General features: G+C 35.7%; 1 protein-coding gene across 5 annotated transcripts in view; it reads right to left on the bottom strand.

Annotated features, from left to right (window-relative positions):
* ANKS1B (ankyrin repeat and sterile alpha motif domain containing 1B) overlaps positions 1 to 24,617 on the bottom strand; it is a 441,985-nt gene that overhangs the window by 354,106 nt on the left and 63,262 nt on the right. For all 5 annotated transcript variants that reach the window (XM_080595951.1, XM_080595956.1, XM_080595957.1 and 2 more), the window contains exons 4-7: positions 21,102 to 21,398; positions 12,849 to 12,924; positions 9,610 to 9,711; positions 1,023 to 1,133 (exon numbers count right to left, since the gene is read on the bottom strand). In XM_080595951.1, the coding sequence (XP_080452077.1) occupies positions 1,023 to 1,133; positions 9,610 to 9,711; positions 12,849 to 12,924; positions 21,102 to 21,398 (586 nt within the window). The remainder of the gene's footprint in view (positions 1 to 1,022; positions 1,134 to 9,609; positions 9,712 to 12,848; positions 12,925 to 21,101; positions 21,399 to 24,617) is intronic.

The following is a 24,617-nucleotide window of genomic DNA, read 5'->3' as shown; positions in this document are numbered from 1 at the left end:
ATTTATATCTTGCAAGTGGAAAAATGGAATGAGATATCATGACTTCATTAAGAAGTAAAACATAGATTAGAATTATTTACTACTTAATTTCAGGATGGACATTTCTATTGCATAGGGTAGCTGACTTCATGAATGATTCTACTAAACTCAAAGGAACTATATATCTTTTCATACATTATATAACTGTTAAGTATCCCAACGGGAAATGTGACTGGAACTAGAGCATTTGTTTACTGTCACCATGAAGATCATAATCTGGCTTGCAGCAGTAAGCTTAGTTTTCTCATGAATTAAACTCTCATGGTAAAAGGGTAAAAAAAAAGGGGGGGCAGAAAAAAAAAATAAAAAAAACAACAAGGAGAGGCAGAGTTATTTGCCAACAGTCAATTGCATTAACTTTGGATGATTTTAGAAGCCAGTAATGAGGTTTGGTTCTACAATAGGATGGTTTTTATGGAACAGCACAATTACATTGCAATCAGGAAATGCCCTTCTCAAGAGACTGTGGTGTATAAAGGGTGAGTAAGAACATGTACAGTGACAGTGAGGTTACATGAAAGGTATGTTAGTAGGCTTATCTGCAGGAAGAATGGGAGAGCGGTACCCAAATGGTCCTTGAAAGAGTCATCCAAATGTAACACAACTGGAAAAGGTACTCATGGTGACAAATTCTCTCTCTGACTTGAATGTCCGCAGAGTATTTTGGCATATTTATTAACCTTCTATTCTACTTATGAAATGCATTATGCTATATAAATTTAAAAGATTTAAGATCAAATAATGTAATACATGGTCATCAATCTGTGACTTGTCCTTTTTGAGAATAGTTCTTCGTTTCCCTGTATGACACAGATTACAGTGTATGCAGTCAAGATAGGTAGTTAATAATGGAAAAAAGCTTCTCAATATCTATCTCTTTATCTTTTTCAATTCATATGTTTGTATAAATGTGTTAGCAATATAATTTTAATAGTAAAGAGAATTTAATACAGCTTCTTTATTCACAGAGTACATGTATTTACTTTTAGCCTTTGGAGATGGAGGAACTTCTGGGGACAAAATGCAAGACTGATGTTCTGCGCATTCCAGTGGGCGTTCCTCTGAAACACTTGCATTTCCTGTTTCCATATATTCTGTAATTTAAAGACACAAATACACTTAAACTCATGAATTATACTGGTTTATTCCAACGAAAAGTATATTTGCTATTTCTTTTTTTTTATAAAACCCTTTCCAATTTTTCATATATCCTTGTAATTACTCATAAACATTGCTACAGGCAATCATTTATTGAAAATACTATAAAACACTATAATGGCCAGTCACCTCATCTAATCTGCTGAAACTGTTACAGAAAGCTCATTGTAAGAGTAATGAGTTGTGACTATCACTGTCTTTTTCCCGTCTTCTTGAAATATCCAAGTAACTTTTCCATTATATTATTACTGTTGAGTCTTCTTTTGTTTAAAATTTGTTAAGATTTTTTAGTCATGATATTACAGATGTTCACAGTGAGTGGAAATATTGATACTAAAAAGACCAAATACTCTACTTGCAGTACAGAGACTGAGTACATGAGGAAAAAGAATGCATTGTCCAAAAAAAAATTACATTTAAGTAGCAGTCTACAAAACTGCATTCTAAAATTTTCCTCCCTTTTATGTTTAAAATTTCCATTGTCCCACCTTCATGACTGTGTTTATAAAAACAGGTAAATTTGGAATGATGAATGAAATAGACCAGTTTCACTACTATTATTTTTGTGTAAACATACATTATTTTCATGTGGTTTTGTACACAGTCTAGCTCAATGAAACACTAAGACTTTAATGAATGTTATTCCAGGACAAATATTAAATAATAAATTAGAAATTAATTTATGCACTAGTGGATTTTTTTTTTCCAGCAGAGTGAATGGTTCTCAGTTCAGGCAGTTACTTTACATCTTTACTTGCTTGATTTCCTGAGGTTTCCTAACCAGACAGTAAGTACAACAGCACAAATGGCAACACACACCACAGTGAACTACAATAACCACTTTCATCAATTTCACACTGAAGGACTGAAGAGTTTCTGGAAACTGAAAATCTCTCTAATTTAATTTCTGCAGTCTACAACACACTTGTTTAGCTTGCTTTTATTCCTGATTAAATAACAAATCCCCAAACCCAAATACAATCTGTAATAAAATAGGCATCTGAGAAAATGAAATTGGAAATGGCAGAGAACAGCATGCAGTTTCAGAATGCTATGCAGGTTGCCAGTTTTTAAGTCTGTAAGATTTGAAAATGCCCTACATTATGTCTGATGGCTTGTAATGGTCCCCTGGATAATCTGTCATATATTTCTCCATATGAAAATAAGCAAGTTTATTTTTTTCATTTTTTATTTTTTGTGTGTAGTGCTGTAAGCAAAGAAGCAAAGATGAGTTATAAGCAAAAGACCATGAGAAAACCAGCAGCATGACAAAATGCTCTGGAATGTTTTCCAGCTCTGTGAGCTATATTATTGGTCACGTTATTGTATGAGGTGGAGGAGAAATAAAAGGGAAGCTAGACCCAAAGAAAAAAAAAAAAAGGAACGGAAAAAAAATCATGTCTGAAAATATATGCTTGACAATTCTGCAACTGTCCGAAAGCACACCAAAAATAAAGTTCTACCAGTTGTGAGTGTTCAAATTATTGGATAATGATAATGATATTATTAGGAAAGGAAATGCAGGGGAGGGATTGTGAAGAATTTTAACCTTGTAGTCTGATATTCATATAAGACTCTGGTTTTAAAATAGTACTCTATTTTAACTCTTTGGCAGCCCCATTTTCAGACCAATGCACTTACCTGCTGAAGACTAGTTCTGAGGTGGAAATCCCAAGTTTGAGGTAAGTCTCTTAAATACTTAAAAACTACACAATTATTTCCAGAAAACCTCCACAAAAGGCTCAGCACACAGAGTGCTACAGAGGTTTAGAACAGGACAACAAAAAGTACCATACAGTTTTGGATTTCTGTGGGACTTCTAACTTGTTTTTCCTGCTGTTGAAAATTCTATGGGGTACATGTAAGAAAAATAAAGACATGGATTCGGTTGTAAGAGCTTGTAGTCTAGGTAAATGAAAACTTACCCATAATGTTATCGAAGAAACAGACACAAATCAGGTGATCTATTTTAAGAGCCAAAGACAAACTACACAAAAGCAGTGGATGCTTTCATCAGCACCAAAATTCAGTTCACCTACAGCTAGTTAGAAATTCATCTTCCATGCCTGTCCAAACTCACTGAAAAAGATGGTACTGTTAACCATCATCTGCCCTGACTATGGTGGTGTACTTGAAAGACTGCTCTGGATTCCATCACTTTCCTCAAAAAAAAAAAAAAAAAAAAAAAAAAAAAAAAAAAAGATAATTCAGAACAAAGGCATGCTTAGCCAGTTAGACCACTTAATGACCAGAACATTTTCCTCAGTTGTGGTATCACGGAGTTTAGAGAAAAGACTCGTTCCCGTAATGGGGAGGGTAAAGTCTGCTCAGGACACAACCTGCCAATGCATAATGCGTCTTTCACCAGCTTTCTGCATCATGTCATCTTGTTCCACATTCCACAGACAGTGGGAATGACTAGCAGGATCATGGTGGGTGACACATGTGCTAATATACACATGCTAGAGATGGTTCTTCACCAAACTGGGAAGAATGGAGTATTTTACATCTGTTGACTCAAACAGAAGATTACAGTTAAATAAGGATTAATAATAAGAATTTCAGAAAATTTGCCTACTTAGTAGCATTCTTTTCTACAGCTATTTGATTTTAAAATAGTCTTACTCAATCTAAAGGGCCACGTACACAAAAAGTAGTAGTGTAGAAGTGGTCCCCTATCAGTGGAAATAAGAGAAGTAGGGAATATGTCCCCAAGAAGGTAATACGTGCCAGAAAGGTCAAACTACAGCAGCAACTCCAGCTTCCTCACTTTAACATGTGCTAAGTCAAAGCCAAGCAGAAGGGAAGGCTTTAACACGTAAGCAGACACGCAGCTGTCTCGCCTCACAGAGCAGTGAGCGCCAGAAAGCTCAGCCATGAAGGCCACAGGGCCCAGCTCAGCTGGAGTTGCTGCCGAATGTCCTGGGCAGTGAAAGCCTTGGCTCAGGCTTGCTCTAACTTCAGCTCCTCTAGGTCCTCATTCCTCATTGACGTCAGGATTTTTGCTTCATTTATAAACCATGGCTTTTAGAGAGAGATCTTTGTCCCTTTAATTTAATATAAGCACTTTTCCCTTTTGATAGCCTCTATCAGCCAAACCACGGGTTGGATTCACCCAGAGTTCCTCACTAGAGTGACTTCCACTCAAGAGACCAAAAGGTCTTTTTAAACTCCAAAAAGTGAAATTTAATTAGCATAAAAATAAGAACACGTGCCTTTTCAAGCAGAAGAATCTCCAATAACTAGGTCAGAAGAATGAGGCAGGCCTGCAGGCCCCACCCTGACACTGCTTGTATCCTTTGCTCCTCCACTGCTCCATGTCCTCCTGAACAGCAGCTGTCTTCACAGCCGCCTCTGTCCTCACCAGGGCTTCCCCCGGGGCCCAGAGCCTTATGCCTCCCAGCACCTGGCTGAGCTCCGCCAGGTCCCCTGCATCCTGCCTCAGCCCAGGAGCTCTCTAGAAGCTCCTAACAAAATGGCTCCCTTGCTCCCTTGGGCAGGAATGATCCCCAGCCCAGCAGAGGCATCATGACCCAGTTCCTTCTGACTCTACAGGAGCAGCAATGACAGGAAAGCAACTGGTAACTGCTGCCTTCACATCTGCTAAGATGACATGCTTGAGCTAAGGCTGAGGCTGGGCTGACTTTAGCCTCCTAAATTTCAAAGCACAATTTGAATGACTCAATTTTAGCATAATGCCAGAGAAACCAGAAATCTGTAGATGTTTAGGTTGTAGGCACATCAGAAGACATTTGTACATGTGTTCAAGGATGATAAACAGAAATAAGTACTGAGTACTGCTATGATTCTGAGGTAGCAGAGGAAACAGCTAAATAGCACTTAAGTTAATTAATAAACATAGTTAATACTATGCAGCATTTGCACAATAGCCTTACAAAAGGAGTTGAGAAATCCCCACAGGAAAAAAAAAATGGGGGGGGGGGGGTAATTAGTACCCCCATTCTTTTCCTCCCACAAAGTTCTAATAAATTCTAGACTGGAAATCTCTTCCATCCTTCCAGTGAGGTTGAAGATGTGTACTGGAGGGACTGGAAAATCTACTTGTCTACAGAAAGGGAGAGAAAGAGAGCGAGAATAAACAAAAGGCCTGCGCTAATGACATTGCAGCTATTTAAGCTGGGGGAAAAAAAAAGGAGTTCTGGTTCTGCTTCTATTCCAGCAGCTGCTTATGTATTTTCCACTTATGAATAATTAGGTAACATGTACAAACTACATTAGTTTCTCAAGCAGCAGCAGCAGAAGAGAAAGGAAAGAGCTTTCCATTACATCTCCCTCCATATTGTCTGTAGAGCAGAGCTTACTGTGCCTTCCTGGTACTCCTGTCTTTTCTCATCTGTTTTTCTACTATCTCCTTTTTTTCATAATAACAATAATTCTGTTTCCAAAAATAAAATAAAATAATAGTAAAAGAACAAGATTCTAATAGAGAACATAGTGGTCTGTGGAGAAAGGGTTGAAAGATAGTATAGAATGCACCTGTGTCACGTTCACATGTGCTAAAACTAAAACACAGCTGGTCGGTTTAATTTTAGGAATACTAGCCTTGGCAACATCCCTTTTATCTTCAGTGTCTAATTATAAAGCCCTAAGTGCCAATACTGTTAACTGCTTCAGCACTGAATGCTGTCATTTCATTGCATCCAAGAAATGCATTTGCACTGTAAAATAGCCACACTTGGCACAGTATTCTAATTCTCTGCTTTTTGAGTATATAACAACAAAACAGCTAATTCTTCCTTATCATGTAAAGAATCTATAATAATACTACATTATACTATACTATATGATACTATACTATACGATACTATACTATACAATACTATACGATACTATACTATATTTTTAAATAAGCTCAATGTAGTTCAGAGCAGAACCAGACACAGAAAAAGATGGGACATATATGAAAGACAAAGAATTAAAACTTGAACTGTTATTCTAATAATTCCATCTGTATTTAACAGGCAGTAAAAAGAAAGTTCAGGTGGAATATAGTTTAATCAGCCTTATTCGGGTTGCTTTTGAAAGTGATTTAATTATTTATTTGCCATATATCAGATAATAACTCTTAAAACCATTTTTTTTAGCAACTTCAATTACTGTTTTCTCAGTATGGTGGAAAAGATTATAAACTAAAGATCACAAAAACATTAAGATCACTTCTGAAACCTCACTGGCAAAAGTTTTTATTTCTTTTTAAGCTATAATCTGTAAAAAGTAGTTTTTAAAAATATCCTTATATAAAGGCAGAACACTAATAGAAACTTCTATCCACAGTTCCTCAGTTCTGGAAGTATTATTCACAGAAAACTACCAGTCCTGTGGGTTTTAGTATCAGCTGAACAGATTTAGTATTGCTGCCTCCATGAACTGCTTCCAAAGATGTAAATTAATTTCTTTCAAGGAACTGCTTTCCCTTCAAAGAAGTTTCTCATCAATATCCTCATAACCAACTGATTATTCTCCCTCAAATCTTTCCGTATGACTTTGGGTTTTGGCTCTACTTATAGCATTGAACACTATCTGTCAGGCCCACCAGAAATACCAGTCGGTTTATTTTCTAGCCTATTTCTGTCAATCTGTTTATATGCATCTTTCAGCCTTTGTTTTAAATTTTTGAAAACTGTTGTCTTGTGGCAGGAATAAATATTATGCTCGATGTTAATACTATAAACTGTACAGAGATACTTTGGGACCTAACTAGGGTTACTAGGTTTCATAACAATACAAGGGGGAAATGGTAGAAATCAGTAAGAATGCCAGGGGATAAAATCTTACTTTAGCCTGACAACAAGGTGAAATAATCAACTCAATACCATTGTGTCTGCTTAAAGAAAAAAAGAAGAAACTTACAAAATCCAGACAGTATCTGACACCATTCATTTCTTTCCTTTTTCCTGTAGGTCTACATGAAGGAGACATGTAAGCTTCCCTAGACAATCATCTGTACATGGGAGGTTAAACAGGAATGTATTTGGAAGTCTCTAACTCTCTGTCAGCATTTGACCTTTCTTTGCATGGTATTCATTACCCACTGAAGTTGAACTTAATTACAGTACATTCAGGTTTCCCAAAATTCCAGTGCTGCACTGATTTTTCAGCTACAATGGAATAAATGCCCACACTTCAATGAAGAATATATTCATTGGATTTTTAGAGGCAGGATAGGTCTGCTCTATCATCAACAGTGCTAGCACTGAATCCTGCCATTCCTGTTTTTATCTTTCAACTTCTTCTCATAGTTCAAACTTGATCTTTGATGGTTAAAGCTTTAGCAAACCCTTTGCTGATGAAAAAGAATCTCACTGGGCTCCACAAGAGAGTTCTGAAGGGGCTCCTCCTGTTTTCTTAAGGTTCAAAATGACATCTTTGTAAACATTGTTCATCCTTGCACATCACTTCTGACTATAAGGCAGACAGAGAAAAATAAACAGCTCTTTGTTACAAGACATCATAATATGAGCTGCAACTACTTAGCAGACTTTATATATTCAAGGCACACGTATGAAAGAGATTGCATGTCAAAGCACCAAGAAGCCTTGAAATTGATAAATTTCTTTTTTTGTGGTAAAAACTAAGGGCAGTTACTGACCCATAAAAAGGACAAACCCTTGAGATGGGTTTGGGTGCTGCTATTACTGTTCATAAAGCAAGGGTACTTTGAAGAAAATGTTGACTGGTGGGGTTGATACTGTAAGGATATCACACTGAAGAGAAAATGGAACAATGCAGAGATACTAAAATGACAGCTGTTTTATTTGGCAATGGAATATTATAATGAAGCTTAGATTTATGTCTGAAGGTTGATTGATTTTGATGTCTAAGAAAATGGAAGCTCTGGCTGATCCTTTTCCTTTCTCTGAAGAAGTTTAGGTATGATAATAACCTTCTTTTCCTCTACATAGTGGCAACTCAGTGAGATATAGTTTCACCATATGGTCTGTATCAAATTAGGAGCTCCCTTCTGCTGGCAGAGGGAAGTTCTGCTTGCCTCAGATGGACCTTTCTTCCCACTTTTTGATGACCGTCTCTGTCAGTTACCTGGGACAGAGCTAACTCTGGGACCTGAGTCATATAGGAGACAAGCTCATTAAAACAAACAAATGTTTATTTATATAATTACAACATTGTTTTATATTATTTTTATGTACTATTAAATATATGTAATAAATTATATATTTTATATATTACTGGTTAATTAAAAGAATCAGATCAACTTGCAATCTGCTGTAAGATGGGAGTAAGGAATAGAACTGTATAACTGGAAATAAGGGAGAAGGAACACAGAATGGGACAAAGGGAAAAAGAAAATAGGAAGGATGGAGAGGAGTTAAACTATCCCTTTCAGTAACAGCAGGTTGTTAATTCAGTTGAGCTATAACATGAACCTGCAGCTTAAGAGAAATCTCCCCATCCAGCCTGCAAAATTTTTATTAGAGGAACTTTGTATCTTTTGGTACACCACCTCATTGGAAAAGGTTATCAAAGCTCAATAGCCAGTCTGTAAAGAAAAGAAAACCTGAAGGACACTGTGTGGCCACATGACCTCAGTTTCTCTAGAAAATTTACTTATATTATTAGGTATCAGGGAGACTGAAGCATGAGCTAGTACACTGGTAGCACCCATAGTGAACTGACTAAAACGGCTCATTCAAACACAGGAAAAATACATGTGTAGATGAAGCTGATACTTGCAGTGATCTCCTTAGTTAAACACAGCTAATGAAAGACTAATCTGAAAATGCAGGGGAAAATTTCATACAAGGAAAGAATGATGTGTAATACTGAATTATGTACTTGTTCATATTTGACCACTTTACTGTCATGTTTTAGAGTTTAAAAAAAAAAAAGAGGGAAATAATGAAGTTCCATCAGTTTTGTAGCACGAAACTAAGATGAATGAGAACAAACACATGCAAAAAAATTTACATTGTTTCTGCTATAATGACAAGAGTTACTGCCTGCTTTATTTATTTATTTTTTTAATTTAAAGACAATGAGAAAAATGCAATGAAATGTTTTGAAGGTTTGTCATCATCATTCAGTCACATTTGTTATTTATGAATGAATCAGGTATCTCAATTCTAGTTTGCCATCACAATTGAATGGAACTGCAGTGAAACATTACAATATATTGTCTTGCAATGAAGAATGTACAAAGCAACACACCATACTAATGTCTATTGTCAGAAAAAGGGAAGAGTTTACTCTGAAATCCAGGTATTCAGAAACTTAATTTTGTGTATCTAGCAAACAAGAATTTTATGTTCTTAAGTCAAAAGAAGAACTCTTTTGTTTAATAAAATATTTTAAAATTAGAAATTACTATATATCTTAGTATGCCTCCATGCTATTCTGATTTGTCTCTAACAAATGTAACTGAATACGACTTACCTTGAAGTAGAGCAGCAATTTGGAGTGACTGTTGAGATGGATGTTCTTTAAGAATATCTAAAACTGTTCTACCCAAACTGTCCTTTATGTTGGTATCAATTCCTGAAAAAGAGAAAGATCTGTGGTGGAAATTTTAATCTCAAGTACTTCTGATTATAAATGTGGCATATCAGACTCAATTATATGACAAATTGAATGCAAGCAGTTATACAACTGTAGCAGATTAACAGCTGTGCTACAGTTGAAGTACAACATCCATTTCTGTTTAAAGCTTGAGTAGCCTAAAATTCACATGCTGACATGGATTGTTTTTATGTTTCTGTCACTCATGACAATATAAAGTAAGCTTCTTTAACCAAATTTAGGGGTACTATAACAGACTGTTCCTACGAAACAACCATTCTGAAAACAATGTTTTATAAAACCAAGAAACACTCTGAATGTTTTTCCTACATGTCTTGATTCTAACACTCCCCAGTCTTCTCTAATTCATTGTGTATTTTTCTAGTGCCTACTACTAGTATGTGTGTTGGGAGCAACACTGAAAAAGTTATTAACCTTCAAAGTTTTGTACTCCCTGAAAAGACTGAAATACCCATATGTAATGTAAGGGCTGTATGCAAAGCCAGAACAGTTACTCACAGACTGCTCAAACTGTTGACTAAGTAATTGGCTCAAACCGTGAACATAAGCACAAATACATAAGTTTGAGGTTTATCCTAGATAGGTCTCAGAGAATACGATGCACATGCTGCTGCATGAATCTTCATCTTTGTCTTGTGGGGACTTCTTTGGGAATGTTTAACTTATGGTATAAGAATGAAGTTTTTTAATTTAGATGTACTTTCAGAAAAAGTAGAGGGATAAAAGATCATAAGAACCAGAATAAGATTCTTCTCAGGAAACTGAATAGAAGAAATCAGAAGAAGCAGGATTTATGAAGATGTTCTGGAAGCAAGATGGGATCTCTATACTCACCAGAAAAAGCTGCAGCTCTTGCTATTTCCTTACTGAAGGAGAGTTTCCTAATTCATTTTGTGAGAAAGAGATATTTGTTTTCTCAATGAAAATAAAGCCAAAAGATTGCTGGGCTAGTTAGCTATGGTAGCTTATTTTCAGAGTCTGAAGACACCAACTTACACTTTTCATTTGCAATGCTACTCATAACATCTGAGCCATTTTTGAAGCACAACTAGAGAAAAGGGGATTGCTAGATGAAAAGGGACCAGGTGAGGAACACTGCAGAAGTGCAGAGCATTTAAGAGTTGAAGGAATTCACAGTGAAGTTCCTACTTCGATGTCTTGTACAATCATACAGTGGTAGAGGCTATAACATGTACTAGTCTTTGAGAAGTATTATTTATCTGTGGTCTAAGGGCTTCCCATATTTCTGTGATATTCTCCATTCCTTACTATTTATGTGAATTAATATAAAGAGGCCCTGTGTTTCTGAGGGCATGTGCAGATCCCTTTCTGCATCCTCCTTAGTCATCCGTACAGAAAAACATTTTGGAAGAACCTTTTTTTCTGAAAGTAGATCTCAGATCACATATACACAAGCTGAGATTTAGTTGAGGAGCTGTGACATTCCTTCTTTTGTACAGTATAATCCCATAAGCACTGATAATAAAGATCAGTAAAAACCTCGCTACAATGGAATTTCATGTATCTCAGAAGAGTTGTTTCTGGATATTCTCATCTTCACTGGTCTTCTTACTTATCTGAGAAGACAGTTGTTCAGATAACAATTTACCTCAAATAATTCTGAAACTCTTACGTAGTAGATAGGTTTGTTGAGACTATATCTATGTTCTCCTCTCCTTTCAGTACAAAAGCAATTCTGATAGACCCAGTGCCTTCCTTCAGAGGCAGCCTAAGTTTATCCAGGCAATGAAGGAGCAGGCAGGATGGCATGTTTGTTAGTAAATAAATGTGCAAATTAGTATTCTGGTGTCTAGATCAAAGAAAGAAACCTGTTCTGGCTTAGTTTATGATCTCTTGGGTCAATTTAATTGCAGAACAAGGGCATCCAGGGTGTGTGTGCAGAACTATGGGTAAATATACATATGAGTAGACAGGGGTGTGTATAAATGCATAAATACAGCTTTTAGAACATGTACCTCTATTGACTAAAGGGTAAGTCAAAGCAAAGGCTATGACCAAAGACTATCAGAATGTATGAAGCTCTATATCTTCCTATTGGAACTGCTAAATAACCTCTCCTTTCATCATACTCTGCATTGTTCTCACTTTCAAAACAGGTTCCTGATAGCTCCTCTTGAGCTGATTTTTCATCTTCTCCTACTCATCTACGCATGTGTCCTATGCCTCTTTTACCATGAGAAGACAAATTGAGGAGAAAATGCTGAGGCTCTGATGAAGATATTATGCAGGAAGATGAAATATGAATGGAGTACCAAGGGATCAAACATGCAGCCAGTGCATCCTATTGCTTGGACAACCTTGGTCACATTGCTAGTGGCAGTAAAGCAGGAGAATTAGACCTTGTACATGGGAGCTCTGAAAATGTTTTAATGGAGATTAAATCCCCAGAATCTTGTTTAATAAAAAGCCAGAACTGCACAGTGGTATATCACCTCTTTTTAATGCATGGCGAAACGACTAAAAATAAGTGTCTGCAAAACAGGAAATGAAGAGTTAGAGTATATGGAATTTCCATAATGTAATAACACTGTCATCTCTGAGTGATGACATATAATCAAACTTCCTTCACAGTGGTTACAGAACAGTTTGGGGAGGAAAGCCAATAGGCAGCTTAGGTCAGTCCAGGCATAGTGACAAGAGACTACACTGCTTTATAATCTTAAAGTCATGGAGACCACCACAGGCTCCAATAAACGGAATAAAAGAAGAAATGGGACAATAATGCCTTTTATTTCCTTGCTGAACCTGAATACTCTTGGCTGTCTTTCAGAGCGAATAAAAAAAAATTATGTAGCCATTTCATTCTCAGAACACATTTATTCTCAGAATACAGTGGCATACACTGACTCATACATGGAATTTCTGAGTCTTAGTGAAAACATTACTTTTGTTCTCATTGTGTATCTTCATTTCTTATTCTAAAAGGACATTATTTTAATGATAATTACATGTGATTAGATTTGCAAGGGTTGAGAAATATAACAGTAATTTGAATAAACAAAATGTGAGGAGGCAAACACCAGATTAGGAATACTTAGAGTAGTTGTTCAGTGCTTCCTGTAAGTTAAATTTACCTGTTTCAAGCAAAATGCGTACTACTTCCACCTTTCCAAACAGGGCTGCTTCATGTAGTGCACTCCCTTTTTCTGTCTAGAAAAACAAAAATATTGTGATATTTAAAATACAAATCTGAAATACCAAGGAATCTTTTTGAAAATAATACATTTAGAAAATAAGTATTTTTTTCTCTATATATTATTAAATAATATTGACTGGGCAAGAAAAAATACTACCCTAACGTATTTTTTTTCTTCAAAATAAGAACATAAATGCTGTCAGATCTACTATAAAAATTAACAAATATATAAGAAAATATAAGGCATGTGAAATAAAACTCCCAGTTAACAAAATTGCATTTGTGCAAAATTTCTAAACTCCTGTTATGGGCAGTGAGAAGGTAATTAGTAGTCAGTGGAACATAGCTATTCAGCAGAGTCAGTTTATGTGTAGACATCTACGCTTAGGTATTTTAATCTGAAAGTGGATCACACCCTAGGGGTTCAATTCAGGTGCACAGTGAGAGCTGCCCGAGGATACCCCACCTGGCCTCCGGCTGTTATTCCAGTTGATGCTGCCTTTGATCTGCATCTTATCTGCCCCATGCAGATGCCTTGGATACCCTAAGGCACCTCCATCATTAGAAGTTTATATTTAGATCATTTAAACCCTGCCTTAGACATCTGTGAGCCTGATTTTGCAGAATTCCTTGACACAAAATTCTATGTGAATGGAAATTTTGCTTAAATGTAAAGCTCTGAAAACAAACTAACTCTCTTAACAAGCTACTTATTATTTTGTATTGCTGACTGTTACTCAAGAATCTGAACATTGTTTGGAAATGCCTTTCCAAACAATAGCATCAGCAATAGCTAAAGCACTATTAGATCTCACTGAATCTCTGGCTCATCTGCTTTTTTTGGATAGTACATTAGTTTTTGAGTGGTTTTGATTCGTGGGCAACTGTTAAAGGATTTGCTGGTTGTATTATTCACTTTTGCTACATTTCTATCCAAATGCAGCTGTCATTTTTGTTATGATGGAAAGACTTCCAGGAAAAAAAAAAAAAAGTATTTTAACTCTGAAATAAAATAGTACTTTATTATTTATTAGCTATATCAGAATGCACTAGTGTTACAGAGATGCAAATAATAGATACTTAGAAATAATCAGTGATCTTGAGGTGGGATGTGGGCACATGGTAAGCATACATATACGTTCTATCAGTTGAGCCTGAAAACTCCTTGTTATATCCTTAATAGGAACTCACTTTTTATCTTTCTTCATACTTAGTACATGGATGTATAAAGTAGAGCATGCCAAATGGCATTTACATTCAGCATATCAGGTACACCATTGGTATAGTAGATAGGAGAAGAAAGTCAATAAGATAATATGCATATGAAATACATATCTCAAAACAATTTCTAATCTTTCAATTTTTCATCTTTCAATCCAGATGTACATTCACAGACATTTTGAATGAGAAAACTAAACATTGAGATTTATTTAGAGATAATTTCAGAATCCTTCATTCAAAAAGCATCTACAGGAGTTTTGCACTAACTGTGACCATCTTTAACACTGGGTGACTCTTCAATGACATAGTGCAACCACAAAGGTACACACAGAGCTTAAGGTGCAGCTCAGAAATTACTGGGAATGGAAACAGTTCTAATAAAGGGCATTGATAGCTAGAGGTCTGATTATTGAAAAAGGCTTGACCTCAGAAATCTCACATAATGCCTTGACACAACATATTTTCACCATACTGCATTCAGTGTTTGTGCAGATATAGCATTTCCTTTGGATTGGTCACTTACTGACAAGAAAAAACCTTAAGACTGTTGGGTGGACCTGGTACTGTTAACATACAGTTCATTGTCGTCAAGGATGTGAAGTAGAGCTTTGGCCCCCAAAGTATTTGACTTAGGAAATACAGAAAGTGAAATTCAAAAGCCATAATGGGGAGAGGCGTGGCATAGTAACCTGTCAGAGAAGAACACCAAAAGAGATGGTCAGTCACAATGGATCACTCACTGTTTTAAGAAAATTGGAATGTCTTTCTCATCTTTGAACATAATTGACTATAGTTGAACATATTCTCCCATATCTGAACATGCGCCAGCAATGTGTCCTAGTAGAAAAAAAAAAAAGGAGTACAGGCTGGGGGATGACCTGCTGGAGAGCAGCTCCATGGAGAGGGACCTGGGGGTCATGGCGGAAAGCAAGTTAACCACGAGCCAGCAGTATACCCTTGTGGCCAAGAAGGCCAAGGGATCCTAGCCTGCATCAAGAGGAGTGTGGACAGCAGGTCAAGAGAGGTGATCCTCTCCCTCTACTCAGCTCTGGTGAGGCCACACCTAGAATATTTTGTGCAGTTCTGGGCTCCCCAGTACAAGAGGAACGTAGAACTTCCAGAGAGGGTCCAGCATAGAGCCACAAAGATGATTAAGAGATTGGAGCATCTGTCCTATGAGGAAAGACTAAGCAAGCTGGGCCTGTTTAGCCTAGAGAAGAGGAGATGGAGTGGGGATCTTATCAACCTCTATAAATACCTGAGGGGACAATGTAAAGTGGAAGGGGCCAAACTCTTCTCAGTGCTGGCCAGTGATAGGACAAGGGGTAATGGGTATAAATTGAACTACAGGAGGTTTCATCGCCATAAGAGGAAGAACTTCTTTACAGTTTGGGTGACAGAGCACTGGAACAGGCTGCCCAGAGAGGTTGTGGAGTCTCCTTCTTTGGAGATATTCAAAACCCACCTGGTTGTGATCCTGTGTGACATGCTCTAGGTGACCTTGCTTGAGCAGGGTTTTGGACCAGACAAACTCCAGAGGTCCCTTCCAACCTCAGCCATTCTGTGATTCCGTAAGGGATAATAATTACAGTGATGCATATTTGCATCTGTAGAGTACTTGGCTCTGGTGAGGCTGCACCTTGAGTACTATGTTCAGTTTTGGGCCCCTCACTACAAGGATATCAAGGTGCTCGAGAGAGTCCACAGAAGGGCAACGAAGCTGGTGAGGGGTCTGGAGAACAAGTCTTATGAGGAGTGGCTGAGGGAGCTGGGACTGTTCAGCCTGCAGAAGAGGAGGCTCAGGGGCAACCTTATCGCTCTCTATAGGTACTTTAAAGGTGGCTGTAGCGAGGTGGGGATTGGTCTATTCTCACACGTGCCTGGTGATAGGACGAGGGGGAATGGGCTAAAGTTGTGCCAGGGGAGGTTTAGGTTAGATATTAGAAAAAACTTCTTTACTGAAAGGGTCGTTAGGCATTGGAATGGACCGCCCAGGGAAGTGGTTGAGTCACGGAGGTCTTTAAAAGATGTTTAGATGTTGAGCTTAGTGATATGGTTTAGTGGTTTAGTGGAGGACTTGTTAGTGTTAGGTCAGAGGTTGGACTAGGTGATCTTGGAGGTTTCTTCCAACCTAGATGATTCTGTGATTTTGTGATGTGCCAGCAATGAAATCCACAGAGGTTCAAACGTTATCAGAAGCCTCAGCACTAAGTTTTAGTCCTGCAGATGAAGTGTAGGAAGAGAAACCAGATGTGTCTTGGCTGAAATTGTAGAGAGATTTCTGTATTAACATTAATAAGGAACCTTTTTCAGTGGAAAAAGCCAACATATTTTAATGACAACATCTATCTAGAATCCATTTGTGTGGGGTGATCAGGATTAATGCTCTGGTATGCTGAATCAACTGCTTAGAGGACAAGGAAGAGAACTGATCCTTAGACTCCTTAGTTAAGAGGTGGGAAAGGTCCTGATATGACAGTTATCAGAACTGGAAGTAGTCCTTCCTATTGATCAAAATTGCCCAAATCAGAGTGACTGAAGGGAAGGCAAGTAACAGTTGACCAAAGCATATACCTCATAAGAAATGAAACGAAGATTAACATGAGAAGAGGAAATTTGCTGGTGATGTCTAAGACAAATAAATCTGGGGACAACCTGAGAGCATCCAAAGCCAAATGATATTTTTTTTTCTTTTTGCATTTTCTTGTTCCTTGATGTATTCTATGGTGGTATTTCCTGTCATATCTGTACATGATCCTGAAACTCTTTGCAGGTATTCTGCACTGCCCTGAGTTCCAGGGCAGTCTTTGCTTTACAACTCCAAGCTATCAGTCAATGCTAATGAATGCCATATCTGAGAAATGAGGCATATGTTACAAGCAATCTGTCAGGAAGAGGAATTTGAAAGACACACCATATAAACAGTGGACTGATTTGTCCACTATGTAGGTGATTTTCTAAACAAGAAGAGAAATATTACCAGCAAATTGAAAGAAAATCAGTCTGGAAATATGGAGATTGAAAACAGACTTGTGAAATGCAGATATATAATCCTGCATGAGATGTCACAAGGATGAATGCTGACGTAAATCCTAAAAGCTCTAGGCAGGATTTCATGGTAATAGTGAATACCTAATGAGTGAATCAGATCCTTCTTGACCCAAAAAACTGTCCAGATGGCAGAGCTGTCCTTGTTAGCAAAGTGTTCAGTTACCAAACTCCATTTTAACACAAGGTGCTGATGCTCAGGATGAACAGAGCCAAGAGTTACTGGGAGGACTGGCAGAGTAGATTCATATCCCTTTGTAAATGTACATGTGGACTACTATTTGAAGACAGAAATAATGTTTATTGTTGTTGTTGTTGTTTTGGGTGCAATAGAGTACATTACTTAAACTGGAAGTATTAAAAATGTAGTTGCAAATAATCTCTGTATTCTATATTATGTGAAATGCACTAGAGTTTTTAAGTGTAGATCTTTTTCACTTATAAAGGTGTACATATGCACTAATATACTCTTGATGTCTATACTACAACAAGTAAACTTGAAATTTATAGACAATATTCTCTGCTTCACTCTCTGAAGCTTTCATTGCCTTGGATCATATAGCAAAGTGAACACTACCATAATATCTGGAAATTCTTCCACAGTGACATTTAATGCAAGAAATGACAATATTTTTTCATGAACACAGTGAGCTACAGTCTGTTTTAGTTTGCACCAATGTATTACATATCGATTCCCTGACTTAAGTTTTCTGTGTACCAAATAAAAAGAACTATAGCACAAACTGTGCTAAGCGTGTAATAAAATGTCCCTGCCCCAACTAGCTTACAGCTAAATACAGGCAGAGTGTTAGAGCTGGGCACACAAAACAAGCAAGGGTAGAAGGACATTGTGAGTAAGAACACCAAGATACACAGATCAATTTGGTGTACAGTTTGCAGGCTCACATAAAATCATTAAGGTTTTTATTAGAATTGCTTGTTGTTGTTGTTGTTTTAATCATGTAAATATGTGAGAGTTTGTAATTAGGTTACTTGTCTAGTCCTTATTCATTGGCAATTTACTATATGTTTGATATGGGTTTCAGAGATGCTCTGAATCACAGACTGGTAGCTTTGCAAATTGATTCACGGAATATCCACCATACGTAGTGACAGCAAAAAGGGACATAGCTCTTTGCAGAACTTCGGTGACAAGCAATGGAAATTGCCATCGTTACTGAGTCAGACAGGGAAGGCAAATAGGGGTAGATAAAAGTGGGATAGGCAGATGGGGCAAAAGTTGCAAAGTTAGTTACAATTATAAAATTACTGTTTACATGAAACATACTGTACTGTGCAGTATCTTATTTTATACTGAGGGCCCAAAATCTATCACTCACCAAAACCTGTGTATTTTTCATATGTTTCAATTAAAATGAAAACTTCAAAGCATAAAGAGATGAAGCAGATTTGTATTGCCCACTTCTAAATAATTTCAGATTGAAGGATATTGGATAGACCTGGGAAATGAATGTGTGATTAATTCAATCAAAAATTAAATGCTGTCTATTATTAGTCCAAATATTTGCTATGATCAGAAGTGCTCTGGAAGTACAGAAGAGAAAGAGAACATGGCTAAAGTAAGCTTCCCATTTAAACAAACAAATATTTACATTTACAGAGAGTGATGTCAGGCTACTTCTATAATTGTCTCTTTACATTCTGGTAACTCTTTGTTGCTGATAAGCTGAATTTATTTAATGTGTATGAATGTGTACAATTTTCTTTACCACATGGAATTATATTTTGTATATTGTTCTTTCCTAATCAGTGATGCAGAGCAATTTAATGAATATTAAACCACTGAGTTCATTTTAACTAATAGGCTGATATTGTATGCTCTGCTCATTTTAATGAGCTGACAGTTATCATCAACAAAGAAGTTTTCAGAGGTTATAGAAGTTAACAGTATGTGCAGAGCCAACTTGCCAATATGCTAAGATGCAGAATTAAAGAAACATATTGATGGAGAAAATGGATACTGCTGAGGAAATAAATAAATTATATTTCCTTATGGCACTGCAAAAGTTAAAAAATAAAAAAAGTCTAAAAATAACAAAGAAAAATAGGAATATAAATAACTTAAAAAATTAGATTGTCAAAAAACTAACAAACCAATCTTATGATTCTATTGTGCATGGCAAATAGATCATCATTACTGAAAGAACCTCTCATTTCTACTTAAGAGATGTCATTTTATAAAATTTGCAGCCACTATATTTATTTAAAAAAAATGTGAAAAAATGGTATAACTATAGATAGAAATAGCTTCGGAGAATTCACAGTAGTGCTAAAAATATCTAGATTACATAAGGGGAAGAACACATTTCATAAAAGCATTGTGTAATATTCAACCCTCACGTAACCATCAGTTTGTAAGTTGCCAAGACAAACTATTTTTCTTCAATTATTCTATTTCTTTAGCATCAATTCAAGCATCATTTCAGCCTCCTTCTGTCTTTTTCCCCATTAATTTGCTACAGATAGAAAAGAAATTGTACATTCAGAAACATATATTTGAGAGTTCAGTTATGTGTTGCTTTAGCATTAAACTTTTCTAAATTACTGAACTTGTAGTGATAGTAAATTACAGCTGAAACAAAAGAGCTGCATGAGTTTGCCTTTGCAAGTGAATCACTTTTTAGTAAAGAAGATTAAAAGCAAATTTCATGCTGCCCTAGATGCAAACAAAATGGTAGGCAAATACACAAGAAGGTAAAGTACAGAAGAAAAACTGTTTCAGGTCAAAATAGTTTGAAGCAACTAACAACGTCAGCTTTAAACATACTATAGCTAATAAAAGTTGTAAAATAATTTTATCACATTTTCATTATCATTTAAGATATTTAATCGTAATATATATTAAGATTTTGTTTGCCTTTTTTCATTTATCTTTTTTCTCCCACTTTACATTCTTTTCCTCAAAAGCTAAAAAAAAAAATAATAATAAAAAAAGCCTTGATTGAAAACCCATGAATAACAAAAGTGCATGGAAACAGGTGTAATCTTTCTTAGTGTACAAAGGTGTTTGATTAAATATGATGGAAGCTTAACGACTACAGATCTTAGCCAAAGGTTAGGCAAATTCACAGGATTAATTAGTACCTATTGATAAAGAATGCTTGGATGTGGCTCTAAGACAGATGTAATTATGTGTTTACTTTTTTCAATTTGAACATAGATACAAAGTAGAAACCACTTTAATTCAAAGTGCATTATTTATACTAAGACAGCAAGAAAGCTACTTTAAATCTGAAGATAAAACACATTTTAACCTCAGATAAAGTACACCTCCAATCAAGTCAAGAGAAATCTTGATTTCACACATAACGGAATCAGGTCTTCTGTAGTTAAAAGTCTTGGACACTTTCCACTACAATGAAGTGGATGTAAAATTTACTGTTGCTGTACCTTGTCTCTGTTCCCATCCATGCCACTTTTATTTAAAGTTACCCCTTCTACACCATTATATTGTATTGTGCATGGAATTACACGCATGAAACAGCTAATATATTGGAGTCAGTAGCTGCAGGAGTGTATTGCTATAGAATTTTCTTTTAGATTTATACAACAAATATTTAGAAAAGGAAAAAGAAATCAAAATTATTATCACTTATTTGCTTCATTTTTAGAATGGGATAGCCCTGGGTAAATGAGGTGTAATATATATATTTATTTACATGAATGATCGATATGATTTCTGTATCTACACAGATCTTACTTGAGAACACATAATTTGGGTTGTAAAAGATAAATGTATATTTTATATATTATTATATTGTAGTATTTCTAACAAAGTAAATGCAAGTATATATCAAAGGAAAAAAAAAGTTGCATTTCAATCATATTCTAATGATAAAAGAAAGTAAGTAAGGATAGGAAAAAAGGAGGAAAGGAGGAAGGGAAGAAATCGTGCACTAACTTGGCAGCTGACATCCATTCCAGCCTCCAGAAGCACCTGCACAACAGCTTTGTGGCCATTACGTGCAGCAAGATGCAAAGGTGTGTGTTTTCTTGTATTACAGTTCATCAGGTTTGGATATGCTTTGATGATCATTTTTACAACACGCAGACGTCCATAAAGTGCTGCCAGATCCAGAGGTGTTTCTAGTTTGTTGTTCCTTATTGTAGGGTCTGTTAGCTCTTCCAACAAAACAGCAACTACTTCTGAATGACCATACTGAGCTGCACAATGCAATGCTGTTTCATTTTCATTGTTCTGTTAAAACAAAACAAAAGCTTCAGAAATTCATGTTTAATCACACAATGGAATGGCTCTGCTTGCATAAATTGCCTCCATGAGATAACTACCTAGTCAGGGTTTGCAATACAATGTATGGTAATACACGCTAAATACTTCAGAATGACTCCACTAAAATTTTAGTAATAATACATCAATACTTCAGCTTTGTGAGTCTCAAACAGATCAGGTCACTGTGTGTCCACATTGTTCCCAATAAATTTTTAACAACATGACCCCCAAAAAACATGTTGCTCATGATGATTAGAGTAGTAAAAATACAGAGAAAAACTGAGTAATAAAAGTATGTCAGGCACAAGGCTACTTTCATATATCACTATAAAAGTTACTATAAAGACAATAATCAAAGCTTGGAAAAAGGTAAAATAGCAACTGTCAATATTCGAAAGACTTTGCATATGACATTTTAAGGAATATGAGTATTTGTATGCTGTGGATGGTGTGTAGTTTTCTTTCACAAAACAACTCCACCCTCAAGTTTTTCCCCAAAAATATTAAATAATCTTAATAATAAATAAATATTGGGAATAAGCAGTATTCCTTAACTGCTTTATTCCAGTTCTGCTTGTATACTTGCAATCCCAGACAAGTAAGTTCAGGCAGAGAGGAAAGAAATTATTTATAAAGCTCTCTGAATTCTGTATGCCATCTATATTATTAATATATCATATGTAGTCACTATGAAGACTTAAAAGAGGCTAGACACTATAAATTTAAAAACTATGTACATCAACTGCCTCTTCTGATATATCATGTATAAAATTTTGTGACAGTTGAAAAGGTTTTAAAAGTAGAAACCCAATAAGCCAATGTGCCATATAAAGAATTATAAATTTAATGTAAAATCAAAAGAGATACTAGGGAAGCAAAGAAATACAGTTTTGAAGAAAGAAGAAGTAAGTCTGAACCAACAAGCTGTATTTCTAAAGGAAACAACTGAAGAAAGTTCTGGGAACAGAGAGGTGAAAGTAGGTAAAAATGTCTTTTGAAAGACAGAAACAGTGACAGAGTCAGAGAAATGAGGGTTTGGGTTTTACTCAAAAGCTAGCCAGGATGATTGCATAGTAATATCTAGAAAGAAAATATTTACTTTATTATTGTTGTTGTTGTTGTTGTTGTTGTTATTTCCTTGTAACATTGCTCCTAATTTTATTAGGAATTATTTATTATTTATTAGGAATTGAAAACTCTGCTTTGTGATTTTAACATTACTCTTATTTTAATCTCATTTTGTAATTTAATATGACTCAGATGAACCTGGGAAACAGAAGACACAGATCAATAGATTCAGAAATATTTATGCTGCAAATAAACTCTTCGGGTAACTGCAACACCATACAAGTTTGAGGATCCCAAAGAAGGTAATGTATTTCCTGCTAAGCTGCAAGACATAAGTTGGAAAGTAGGAAGAGACAGGTAGAAAGTGATAGGTTTCCATTGGTAGGTATGACTTGATGAGTAATAATTATTTGAATTATTGTGAATTGTTAGACCACCCATGGTCTTTCCTCTATTACACTAACTGTAAATTCAGGTAAAAATATGTACTATCACAATACTACATGGCTGCAATGATTTATCAACTACCTGTGATATGCTTTCTGAGTTCTTCTGAAGCCTAACGTATCCTTTACAGGATATAGACAAGGCCCAAGACTGGACAAAACAAATTTGTTTTTGTACAATGGTATACCCACAATTCGTAGGCATAGTCTATTGGAATATATTTACACAGTTTATTAGAACCTATTTATAAAAGCACAGATTTTCAATATTTCATGGTCAGAACCATATAAATTAACAGGCTATTGCGGAATAATGTTGTGTACAATTACCACAATTAAGTATTAAAATCAGACGATTATGGTAATTTCTGCCTGCAGTTACAGTATTTACATATCCAATGGAAATAGTTCCACAAAGAAATTAGATGTATAACTACCTCCACATTCTGAGAGGTAAATAGTGAAATACACATTTAGTATATAATTGCCAAACAAATATATCTATCTCTTCAATATCTGCTTATGTTTGATTTCTTTTCAAGCGTTTCTGAATAATATGTAAATTATTTGGAATCTTATGCCAATATTATATTATAAAAATATTCTCATTAAAATTTCAGAGACATAAGATTTAACTTGGCTGTGGTCATTTTCTCAAAAAATGGTGACTGGCCAATTTCAGCATCAGATATAGACATAGAAACCAATTGGTCCAAATTAATGCTGCTGCTCAGTAAACTGAAATTTTCTCCCTCTAAATAGAGAATATCCAGATGAATTTTCATTCAAGGGCATATTTACAAAAAAGGATGTTTTAAAACAGCATGGAGCATAAGACCATCTGTAAATTTGAACAAAATGTAATTATTTTCAAATGAACATTGTTGAACGTTTTTGTATGGTTTGTTCTTCACATTTGCCAAAGTAAATCTACATTTCAGTTAATGAAATGTCAAACTGATTCAAAATCAAAATGAATTAGGTAACAAAGAAATAAAATAGAAGAATCCAACCTGGACAAACATAGCATTTGAATTACCTGCATGTATGCAGCCATTGCATTGCATTTATTGTTATCAGAACTGAAAGGTACTACCTAATTAAAACTTAACAGTATGACATTCTTCCTCCTTAAGATATAAATTAATGAACTCAATTCAGGAATAAAAGGCAGAATAATTTTTAACTTTCAAAAAAAGAATTACAACTTGTTTAACCATCCTCTAAAATTTTAATTTTATCCGCTTTAACAATTTAGTTGTGTTTACATGAAATAAATCACCTTGGAAACAAACATTTTTCCTGAGGAGAGAGGACAGAGTTTTTAAGTAGGTTTTGACAGAGCCTGCCATCTTCAAATTCAGGAAAGGAGCGAGTGCCTACTGATAGATAGAGTAGGTTCAGCATTACCAGGGAGACCCCTAAGATGGAGGGGATTATAAGAGTATATTAACAGCGATGTCTCAGTAAGTGTTATGAACTTCCTCCTTAAGGCATTTGTTTATAGAAGACACACAGTAAGAATTAAAACAAACAAAATAAAACAAAGCAAAACAAAAAATAAAGTACCCTGACATATGATGATAAGAAACGTTGCTAGTTTAAAAGCTGCTGTTATGTGATTTCTTTGGTCGCAAAAATGATGTTCCTTCTGACTTGTCTAAACTTTTCA

The sequence above is a fragment of the Anser brachyrhynchus genome, assembly GCF_964034855.1.
Source record: "Anser brachyrhynchus genome assembly, chromosome: 1".
In the NCBI taxonomy this organism is placed as follows: domain Eukaryota; kingdom Metazoa; phylum Chordata; class Aves; order Anseriformes; family Anatidae; genus Anser; species Anser brachyrhynchus.
This window is presented reverse-complemented; position numbering and strand designations above follow the sequence as displayed.